Genomic DNA, 12,548 nt, shown 5'->3' on the forward strand with positions numbered 1-12,548 from the left:
AAAGTCAAAAAGACTCACCTTCCTAAGATCAGCCTCAAACACTTACTGACTACATGATTCTGGTCAAGCCACTTAACCCTGTTTGCCTCAGGTTCCTCATCTGCAAAATGAGTTGCAGAAGGATATGGTAAACCACTCCAGTATCTTTGCTAAGAAAACCTCAAATAGGACCATGAAAAGTTAAGCACAACTGAAAAAGCAATACAACAAAAATATTTTTACTTTGAAATTGAAAATGGAGGCTCCATTCTATAGTAGTTTTAATGCTATCTTCAAATTATGTTAGTTTTCAGTGGGTTTTGAGGGCCATCCTAGAGATTTAACCAGATGAAAAATCTGAATTCCATGTGAAAAGCCATTCCAAGTTAAAAAAAAATGCTCAGTTAAATATTTCCTGTATTCCAATAACTACTTATTTTTGTGACAATAACTTAAAAATAGAACATGACGACATATTTATTAAGTACCATTTTAGTTATATGAATGTATATATTATGAGCATGTATTCTTAAAATAAGAGAAATGATCCAATATCTCATTTCATCACATTTTAACTGATATACACACAGAAAAAAAAAATGTGCTTTTTTTCTAAATATGTATAAGGGCTAGAGGTGAAATATTCCACAACAAGGATCAAAATGAACCAGCAAATTAGATTAGCATAAAAGAATCAGAGGGAACTTCAGATAAGAATCAAAGAACAAAATAAAGAAAATATGTCATTGCAAATTAAGGCTTCATTTTGTTTACAAGCATATACATATATACAAAATATATTATATATATATATATATATATATATATATATATATACTTTAATTTTTTTGCATTTGATATGGAATTATTATATATACTGATGGAGACTGTCTGTCATAATGAATAAAAAACTGCTTTTGTAGTTAGCATAAGCCAAGTTCAAATCTCGCTGACTTACTAGCTGTTTGTTTCTGAACACTTCCTAGCCTCAAGCAACTAATCCTGTGGACTTACATATTAAGTCATAGACCACTTCTGAAAGGTATTTCATATATTACCAAAATCCTCCATATATTTGGATGTTGTGAATTTCACTTAGTCCCAATAATAAATATCATATTAACTACTAAAGGTTCTTAGGATTCCCTGGAAAAAGCTCCAAAACCCTCAAAATTTCTCACACTTCTCAATTGTTGTTAATATTCAAACACTTCAGTTGAGTCTCTTCCCAAGCTCATGTGGGATTTTCTGGGCAAAGATATTGGAGTGGTTTGCCATTTCAGTCTCTGGATCTGAAAATGAGGCAAACAGGGTTAAATGACTTACTCAAGGTCACACAGCTGGTACCAGTCTGTGACCAGATTTGAACTTAAGTCTTCATGACTCCAGGCTTGACAATATCCATTGTACCACTTAGTAGCCCCTTTCTTAATTGTAAGGGTTATCTAATTCAGCTCAGCAGTTTGGCAGACTTTGTTTTGGATTCTGTCTCATTAACAATCCACTAAGATGATGCATTCCATCTCATTAATGAAAAGTAAAAGTGCTGAATATATTTAATAATTAGAGTTGGCTCTAATGGAAAGTGGGAGTGAAGAAAGGTGTCAAGTCTTTAAAACAGCAAATGCCAGAAGCATATCTAAATATCAAATAAAATGTCCTCAGTGGCACAAGTGGGTATTAAAATTGGCACATTTAGGAATTGGTACCATAAATGAGATATTGCTGGCATCAGTCTAGAAGGAAAATAAATATCAGAGGGAACATCATTCCCTAAACATCCTCTGACATAAACAGTCCTGCATCATCTTTATAGCCAGTGGATTGTAATATGTGGTAGAAAAACAAATACACATCACACATTGGTAAAGCAACTTCAGGACTCCTAGGTAATTGGGATGGAAGCTGTCTAATTGGAAAATTTGATATCTGCCACCTCAGGTCAAATTGATATGAGGATTAGTCACCAAAAGGAGGATTGGGAGAAGAATCAACAATTAACCATAATCCCCATTACAGAAGTTTAATTATAATTAATTTGAAAACATTGATTAATTGTTGGCATGTTTTCCTTATTTAAAAGGAAATGAAAAATATAGCAAGCTCAACAGGGAAAGATTTGCAAGTTAATTCAAGGGCCAACCTCATTTTATGACTGGCTAAGGGGATAGTTGATGAAATGAACCTTTCAAACTGTTAGCTTTTAATTTGGAGTCACAAAGCCAACACACTTTCATATTCAGAGGAGGCATTACAGATTTGCCCACTCTTAGGAAATCACTGGATATGTGGACTTTTATTTCATGAGTAAAATGAACTTTTTAATAAAGTATTTTATGTAATCTTTGTTTTATTTTGTTTGGGCATGGTAGATTGAAAGGGAATTGGAGGAAGTTAAGTCCTATAATACCCAAGGAGGAACTTGAAATGGAATCTAGCTGCCCATTAAATATTTTTCTCTGTGTGTGTGTGTGTGTGTGTGTGTATATATATATATATATATATATATATATATATATATATATATATATATTTGGGAAAAGTGGTCCATGACTGATTGTCTTGAAGGGGCAAAAAACATGAAATGATACTGATGGTGAAAAGAAGATTTAAACAGCAGTTTTAGATTGATAAAGTGTTGGAACTCTGTCTTCCCAGAAATCAGCTGGAGTCAGGATCACTAAACGTATTTATTCTTGATCTTTTATGGTCAAGGTCAGGGGGTTAGGCCTAGCAACCTCACACACACCTTTCTCCCTCAAACGCCGGAGAGATTGACTCAATGTCTGCGTCTCAATCCCTCTTCCTCCTCCTCCTCCTCCCACACATGTCACCTCCCCCTCTTTGTCCCACCAATCAAGTCAGCACAGAACAGCTGGGGAGGGTCAACCTTCAAACAAGTTAATAGGGAACTATCCAATTGGCAATTAGTCTCAAGTGCTTCATTATCCAAGTGCATTGCTCAGTTCTAGCCCTTTACAATAAAGTAATTTTCATATATAATTTCATCTGATCCTCAGACTAATTCTGTGAGGTAGATAACATGATTATTTGCAGAAGCTGACTTGTCCAGGCTCACATAGTATTAGAGGTAGAATCTGATCTCAGGTCATCCTAATGCCAAGTTTTATATTTCATCTACTGCACCTTGTGGTGTCTAGTAAAAAGGAAGTATTTGCAAACATGTTTAAAAGTAAACTTTCAATCAGGAAAAGCTTTCAATCAGGAAATCAAGACAAAGAATGATGATTTATTCTTTGTAATAGGATTTTCAGAAGGCAATGTGGTACAGAGGAAAGAAGAATGAATATGAAATCAGAGAACATAAGTTCAAATATTATCTCTGGTATTTGCCTCCTGTGGTGCTCAGGACTAATCATTAACTTTCAGTTGGCCTCAGTTTTTGCATTGAACTATGTCAATGAAATTGAATTCGAACAGAAAAAGATCCCTTCAGTATACATACTGACCGAGAAAACAATTAATCTTATCTGTATTGTATTATTATTTTGCTTATTTTGTTAAACATTTTCCAATCTTATATTTAAAATTTTCATTTATTTTATTCTGAACTAAAGAAATTAAATAAGCATTTCTATAACATAATAGATTGCATGTAAAACTGCAAATATAATGTGTACAACTTACTATTTTTTAAATATATAAGCTTTCAAAATTAAACTTAAATATTCAGTTAATAAAGAAATCTATGTGTTAGCCACATTAATATTGCTTAAATGCATGTCTACAAAGGTATAAATGTGTATTATATATATGTGTGCATGTACAAAAGCATGTAGGTATATGTATGTGTGTATATGTATGGGTGTAGGTATGGATAAATACACAAATACACACACACACACACACACACACACACACACACACACACACACGGTAAGTATACTTCCAAGGTAAGAGACTTTATCCACTGTGTTCAAAACATCACCATTTGCTGTAACTGATGGTTCCACATTTAAAGGGTGTGGTGCTAGCTGATGAAGGATCTACTATGTTTTTTTGGTGTTAACTGTTAGATGTAAGTATAAATAAGTATAAGCAGCAGAGAATACATCTATACTTTGTTGCATCTCAGCTTCAGAGGCTGCACTGAGTGCAGAATCTTCTGCAAACAAAAAATCATGCTCCAACACTTGATGCTTAACTATTTTTTTCTTCTTTTTACTTACATTAGAGGATCATAGAATTGGAGTTTAATGGAAATTTAAAGCCTAGTATAGCCACCTCATTTCACAAAATGGAAAATAGGAGCAGAAACTTTCTTAATACTTGTAAGACGTCTACAGAGTTTAGGCTCACAATAGATACCTGATAAATATGTGTTAGCTTGAATTCTAGGCAATGAGTACCAAGGAAGCTCTTAGCCTAGGATTCTTACAATTCTCAGAACTTTACAGGTTTAGGTCAAAGGAGATTTTTTAAAATTATGTGATCAAAGGATGGTTTTAGGTATTCCTGAGGATGTCTAGATGGCACAATGCTAGATCAGCAGTCCGAAGAATCATCTTTCTGGATTTAAATCCAACCTCAGGCACTTAGTAGCTGTGACATTCTGAGAAAAGCTTTTAAATCTATTTGCCTCAGTTTCCTTCTTTCAAATGAATAAGAGAAGGAAATAGCAAATTATTCTAGTATCTCTGCCAAGAAAACCCTAAATGAGGTCACAAACAGCCATACACAACTGTAAACAGCACAATAACAACTAGTTATTCCAAAATGTTCTATATTTTCAGGTCCTTACAATGTTATCCTTCTCTTCCGACAACATTCTACAGAATCTCCCATTCTATGGTAGATAACCCCTACATACATATTCTAAAACAAATGCCAAAACCCAAACACATACGGTATGCAAAACTGCTATTCTGATTACAAGTTCGACACTGGGGGTTCCTCACAGGTTGCCCTGGGACGTGTTCCACCAACTTGCAGTACATTTCAGGACCTCGCTCCCCACAGGTAGCATTGGTGGTTATGAGTGCATTTGTGGCCAGATTCAGTACAGCTGGAAATAAACCTACAAGAAATAAAGAAATGAATCAGTTAGGCAAGAAACAAGGCAACACAGTTTTGTTCAGCTGTTAAAAATTGTCCAAAAAAAAAAGAAAAGTAAATTTTCAAAAATCACTAAGCTAAGTTTTAAATCAAAGGCAATCCTAATTTAATAAAATATAGTATAAAAAACAGTTTAGCATACTTATCATAAACATAGCAGAAGAGTCTTTGCTATGTGTTCAAGTTATCTCACTGTTAAAATCTCATTCTTAAGTATTAACTTTTACAATTTAATTAGAGAGAATAATTCTTGTCTGGTGCACTTAAAAAAATAACACTGATTTCTATGTGGTTTGCAAAAGATTTTACATCTTCTGAAAGTTAATTTTATAATCCATTCTAATTCTTTTCTACCTAACATTGTAGGTGGTTAATAGAAATACACAAAACCATGTTAGATTTTCTGAAATGATACACCTGGGAAAGAAAGGTAACCACAAGAATAGTGAGATACCAAGTAAGAAAAAATATTGAGTACAAATGCCATGCTTCATTTCTGGTCAATTGCTAGTATAAGAATAACATAATTCTCTATCATTGAGGAAGAAAAGACCCTCCTCCCCACCCCTTGTATTAACCCAGTTCTCTATTGCCTTGAATCTGGTAAAGGAGATAGTGATTGTCTCAGCCCCAACTAAGTTAGATGAGTTATAGGAATGTGACCACTAAACAAACTCAATCACAGTTTTGCAAACAAGGAATAAATATATGAATATATACACTAAAAAAGAGCTTAGACATTATCTTTCAAGAAATCTTCAAGGAAAACTCCCCTGATATCCTAGAACCAGAAAGTAAAATAGCCATTGAAAGAATTCACCAATCACCTCATGAAAGATAAACCAAAATAAAAACTCCAAGGAATAGCATAGTTAAATTTCAGAATTATCAGATCAAGGAGAAAATACAGCAAACAGCCAGAAAGAAACAATTCAAATATCAAGGACCCACAATCATGATTACCCAGGACTTAGAAGCTTCCACTTTAAAGGATTGAAGAGCCTGGAATATGATATTCTGGAGGGCAAAAGATCTTGGACTGCAGCCATGAATCAAGGCTTCAGCAAAATTAAGCATTATCTTTTTTTTATAACTGACTATATCCATAACTAAATTAACATAAATCATATGATTATCTCAACAGATGCAGAAAAAACATTTGACAAAATCCAACACCAATTAAATGAAGTTCTTAAAATGATCAGTAGCATCTAATTAAAACCACCAGCAAACATCATATGTAATGGGTATAAACGAGAACCATTCCCAATAAGATCAGGGGTAAAACAAGGCTGCCCATTATCACCATTATTTTTCAATATTGTATTAGAAATGTTAGCTTTAACAATGAGAGGAGAAAAAGAGATTAAAATAATTAAACTAGGTAATGAGGAAACAAGATTATCACTATTTGCAGATGAAATGATGATATACTTAGAGAATCCTAGAAAATCAACTAAAACAATATTAAATATAACTCACAACTTTAGCAAAGTTGAAGGATACAAAATAAATCCATATAAGCCATTAATACTTCTATGTTATCAACAAAGTCTGGCAACAAGGGATACAAAGAGAAATTCCATCTGAAATAAATATAGATAATATAAACTATTTGGGACTCTACCTTCCAAGATAAAGTAAGGACCCATATAAACACAATTACAAAACACTTTCTATACAAATAAAGTCCGATCTAAACAAGTGGGAGAACATCAAGTTCTAATAGTCAGGCCAAGCTAATATAATAAAAATGACAATTCTACCTAAATTAATCTATTTATTCAATACCATGCCAATTACACTGCCAAGAAATTAATTTACAGAGCTAGAAAAAAAATAATAAACTTCATCTGGAAGAACAAAAGGTCAAGAATTTCAAGAGAACTAATGAAAAGAATGCAAATGAAGATGACCTAGCTGTACTAGATCTAAAACTATATTATAAAGCAGTTATCATCAAAACTATTTGGTACTTGGCTGAATAAATTGTGGTATATGAATATTATGGAATATTATTGTTCTGTAAGAAATGACCAGCAGGATGATTTCAGAAAGGCCTGGAGAGACTTACATGAACTGATGCTGAGTGAAATGAGCAGGACTAGGTTCAACAACAATACTAAATGATGATTAATTCTGATGGATGTAGCCCTCTTCAACAATGAGATGAACCAAATCAGCTCCAATAGAGCAGTAATGAATTGAACCAGGTACACCCAGTGAAAGAACTCTAGGAGATGACTATGAACCACTACATAGAATTCCCATCCCTCTATTTTTGTCTGCCTGCATTTTTTATTTCCTTCACAGGCTAATTGTACACTATTTCAAAAGCTGATTCTTTTTGTACAGCAAAATAATTGTATGGATATGTATATATATTGTATTTAACTTATACTTTATCATATTTAACATGTATTGGTCAACCTGCTATCTGGGTTAAGGGGTGGAGGGAAGAAGGGAAAAAGTTGGAACAAAAGGTTTTGCAACTGTCAATGCTGAAAAATTGCCCAGGCACATATCTTATAAATAAAAAGCTATAATTAAAAAACAAAAACAACAACAAACAAACAAAAAAAACATTTCATACTGGTTAAGAAATAGTGCAGTTGATCAGTGGAATAAGTTAGATTCACAAGGCACAATAGTCAATCACAAATCTAGTGTTTGATAAACCCAAAGACCTTAGCTTCTGCGATAAGAACTTAATATTTGCCAAAAATTTGCTAGGAAAATTGGAAAATAGTATGGCAGAAACTAGGTATTCATCAGCAGCTAAGACCATATACCAAGATAAGATCAAAATAGTTTCATGATTTAGACATAAACAATGTTATTATAAGCAAATTAAAAGAACAAAGGATAGTCTACCTCTCATATCTGTGGAGAAAGAAGGAATCTGGGCCCAAAGAAGAACTAGAGTATATTATGAAATGCAAAACAAATTATTTTGATTATATTAAGTTATATTGGTTTATTCAAATAAAGCAATGCAAACAAGGTTAAAAGGGAAGCAGGAAACTGGGAATATTTTTACATCCAAAGGTCCAGATAAAGATCTCATTTCTAAAATATATAGGAAATTGATTTAAATCTATAAGAATAAAAGCCATTTTCCAATTGGATATGAACAGACAATTTTCAGATGAAGAAATTAAAACCATTTCTAGTCATATGAAAAAATTCTCTAAAAAACTATTGAGCAGAGAAATGCAAATTAATACAACTCTGAAGCAACAATACATACTTTTCAGACTGGCTCAGATTACAGAAAAAGATAATGACAAATGTAAGAATGTGAGACACTAATACATTGCTGGTGGAGTTATGAAGTGATCCAACTATTCTGGAGAATTATATGGAACTATGCCCAAAGGGCAACTAAATTGCATATCTTTTGATCCAGTAAGGTCTCTAGACAAAGAAATCATAAAAAAGGGAAAAGGATCCACATGTGCAAAAATACTTGTAGCAGTCCTTTTTATAGTGGCAAGGAACTAGAAACTGAGGGATGTCCATCAGTTGGAGAATGGCTGAATAAGTTGTGGTATATGAATGTTATGGAATATTATTGTTTTATAAGATATGATCAACAGGATGATTTCAGAAAGGTCTGGAAAGACTTACATGAACTGATGCTAAGTGAAGTGAGTAAAACCATGAGTACATTGTGCACAGCAACAAAATTATGCAACAATCAATTATTATGAACATGGCTCCTTTCAACAATGAGGTTATTTATGCCAATTCTAATAGATTTTTATGGAAAGAGAGAAAACTGCAGGGACTTAGTATGGATCACAACATAGTATTTTCACTTTTTATTGCTGTTTGTTTTCACTTGTTTTCTTTCTTATTTTTTCCTTTCTTGATATGATTTTTCTTGTGCAGCCTGATAATTGTGGAAATATGTATAGAAGAATTACACATGTATAATGCTTATTGGATTATATGCTGTCTAGGGAAGGCATTGGGGGGAACAAAGGGAGAAAAAATTTGGAACACAAGGTTTTACAAGTATAAATGTTGAAAACTTTCTTTTCTTTTTATTTTCAAAATAAAAGTTATTATTCAAAAAATAAATTATAAAATATAACTATCTTTTTAAATAAAAAAATAAAAAGTCATTTTCCTGATCATTACTCTGTGTTCTCATCCATTAGAATGTAAGATCCATGAGAAAAGTTTTTTTTTTATTTCTATCCCCAGTGATTATCATAGTACTTATTACACAATAAGCATATAATAAATGCTTTTTTATTATTCTATCAAAAATATATCACATGCACATGCTGAGTGAGATTCTAAGATAAATTTTCTGATTATTTTAATTCCAATGAAAGATATGTTATGGAGACACCTACTATGGTGATATTACTCTTGAGTACCCTTAGGGATCATAAAACTCTCATGCCATGGGAGAAAATTTATAAGGGATATAAATCAGGTAAAATGAGATAAAAGGAAACATATCATTAAAAAATTGCATCTATCTTGGAGGGTCAATAAATTCTATGGGGGAAAATAGTCTTTCTTTTATAAGATTAGCCTCAATAAGTAACCAATAAGCATATTGTTATGAACAAAGAACCCAATCTTTTGCAAGAAGTAGTTGCAGAATTTGTGATTGTTGAATAAATTAATTAACTTTAAAAACACACTTGATTGTGATGACTTACAACTCAGACATGCCTTATAAAAGAAATACAATGTGTTGACATTGATAAAAAGTCTGCTAAAAATAAGGAAAAGATTTTTAATTTCAAAAACTGACAGGATTCTAGAACTTGGAGGTTCTAAAAGTTCAATTTTCTCATTTTACAGATAAGAAAACTAAGGCTCAAAAAGGTGAAATGACTTATTCTTTGTCACATAGGTTGTAAGCAGCAGAGATAATATTCAAAGCCATTTTCCACCAGTAGAAAATAAGTTTCTTAGAAGTTTACTTTGTCATCTCCTCAGTACTCAATAAAATACTTGGAATTGTTCTTACTCCAAATCCACTGTTCCTTAGGTAGGAACTATAAATTCACTGATTTTTCTTTCAAAATTACAAAATCACATCAAGAAAAGATTCTGAACTATGAGATATAACATTTCTCATTCTCCACCCTGCCACTGGATTGTAAGCACCTTAAGAGAAGGGATAATTTTTTGTTGTAGAGCATTAGGGATTCCTACCCTTTCCCCAAAGTGTTCAGCATAGTTGCCCAAAGGGGTTCCCTAAATATATGTGAACTGAACAGAATTATACAACCCTGCCCATTCCACACTACTAGGAAGAAAATTAATGAAACTGAAATACTGCAGAGTATTGATTGATACATCAATAGATGCAAGCAATGGGTAGAAAGAGATTTGGAGGATCTGTGTTTGAATTTCAGTTCTGCTATTTGCTATCTATATGACTTTGTACAAGTTACTTGATGTCTCTGCATTTTAGATAAGTTCTAGCTTTAAATAGTATATAATCTTCACTCTAATTTTTAGGGGACTTTCATCTACCGACATATTGTATAATATCATGCTTTTTAAATCTTGTACAATCTATTGTTTTTTTTTCATAAATTCTCGACGAGTGATAAAGCCAATGCTAGAGGCCTTTCTCATATTCTTTTAATATTTTTTGATTGTTGTTATATAATTTTAATATTTGTTTTTGTCATTTAAATATTTAATAAAAATCTGTCCTATGCTAGAAACTAGGGATCAGAGTTTTCAAAAGTTTCCTCCTAACCTTTGTTTTTCTAGCATGATGGAAACATGTAGTGTTGATAGTGAGTATAGGTTAGGTGCCTGACATCATGAAAGTCTCCCTGACAGAAAATCTTCCATGCACTATTCAACAAGATTCATTTGTTTTAAGGAGCTCCTTTTAAAAATTACAAATATCCCATTAGCAGATCATTCCTTGATATGAATTATTTTAATCAGACTTGTATTCTAAGCCTAATAAACTGGATTATGATTGGTGGAAAGGATAGGTAAGAATAGAGGGATAATTTTGGAATAATGACTATTTCAGGGAAGAACATCCATATAAGATGATAAAGACATTTTGGAGATTCACAAAATTAGGGGAGTAGGTACCTGGGGGAAGAAGAAAGATAATTCTAGTAGAAACCAGAGGAGTAATTAAGAAAGGTCCTTGCAGAGAGTCAAAGAAAAAAAAAATACAGTTTTGCCTAGGACTTAATAATAGCAATTTTCCTACAGGACAATTAGATCTTAAGGCACGGGCCTATGTAGCAGTCAAATAGAGAATTAAGAATTAAGAATATTTTGAGAAGGTGATTTGGTAAATAATAAATGATTCCCATACTAATTGAAAAATCCAGCCACAGTGTTTCTTACTAATGAGAAAAAAAAGAAATAGGAAAAAAATACAATTAGGACTTGTATAGTAGAGAAGTTAAATATAGTACCTACATATAAGCCTATATGGCTCAAACAAAATTAAAATCCAGTTAGAAAATATATAACAGAAAGGTAGAAAAATGTCATAAAACATGTAGAGTATTAATATGTGGCTTTCTAAGTCAAATTGTAGCCTGTAAGAATCTTTACATAGTTTAGTGGCTCAATAATGAGTTATTGCATGTTATCCTGAAAATATCTTTAAACAATTCATATCAACTAATATTTTTATCAATAAAGAATTTATTTCCTAATTATCATTCCCCCTTTATTAATATTTAATGAGATTTCTGGTCTTCTTGTAATCAATGTATAATAATGGCAGGCAATTAAATAGTGTTTTAGGCTTTACACATTATTAGACATATGTATGTTATATTCATATATTATATATTACCTAAGATATTTTACATATATTATTTCAGACCTTTCAATTTTGAGGTAGGTAATATAGGAATTATCGCCCCCATTTAAATGATGAAGAAACTTAAATGAACTTGGAGAATTTAAATAACTTGTAGCTAATATGTGTAAGAGGAAGAATTTGATTCTGCAATTGCCTTTAACAAATTTTTAACTGAGAACATACAACAATTGAATAATAGATTTCTCATTGCCTCACTTTTATGGTTCTTCTTTCAGCTATCCCAATAATAATTGAGAGTCAGAATGATTTGGTTTAAGGCATGGCCTTTAAGAAAGTAATCATTCTGCCTCTCATCAATTGGCCAACAGGTCCCCCGACAAATCTCAGTTGGTCATTGTTTGGGCCCTGCTTTATTCAGAGTGAATGTAAATAGCATTTTTTTTCTATTTTGACCAGGAACCAAGCTCTTCCCTCCCGGGCTGACTCCTTTTTTTTGAGTAGGTAAGAGGCTATTCTTTGCTTCAGTTTCTATCCATCTTTAATCATTGACTGGTTGCCTCAGTCAAAATGAGACATTAAAAAATCTTAGCTTTAAAAAGTCAAGGCATCCTACAGTAATCAAGTCATTTCCAATTTTCCTGAACTTTATCTTACCCCTAGATCCAGATGACTATGGAGGAGAAAGTGAGGCTGGTAACTTTGCACA

The 12,548-nt window shown here is 32.4% G+C and overlaps 1 protein-coding gene across 1 annotated transcript in view; it reads right to left on the reverse strand.

Moving 5' to 3' along the window:
- LAMA2 (laminin subunit alpha 2) overlaps positions 1-12,548 on the reverse strand; it is a 784,999-nt gene that overhangs the window by 561,372 nt on the left and 211,079 nt on the right. The window contains exon 2 of the mRNA XM_074309868.1: positions 4,847-5,017. Coding sequence (XP_074165969.1) covers positions 4,847-5,017 — 171 coding nt within the window. The remainder of the gene's footprint in view (positions 1-4,846; positions 5,018-12,548) is intronic.

This window comes from Sminthopsis crassicaudata, chromosome 4 (assembly GCF_048593235.1).
Source record: "Sminthopsis crassicaudata isolate SCR6 chromosome 4, ASM4859323v1, whole genome shotgun sequence".
Classification (NCBI taxonomy): Eukaryota; Metazoa; Chordata; class Mammalia; order Dasyuromorphia; family Dasyuridae; genus Sminthopsis; species Sminthopsis crassicaudata.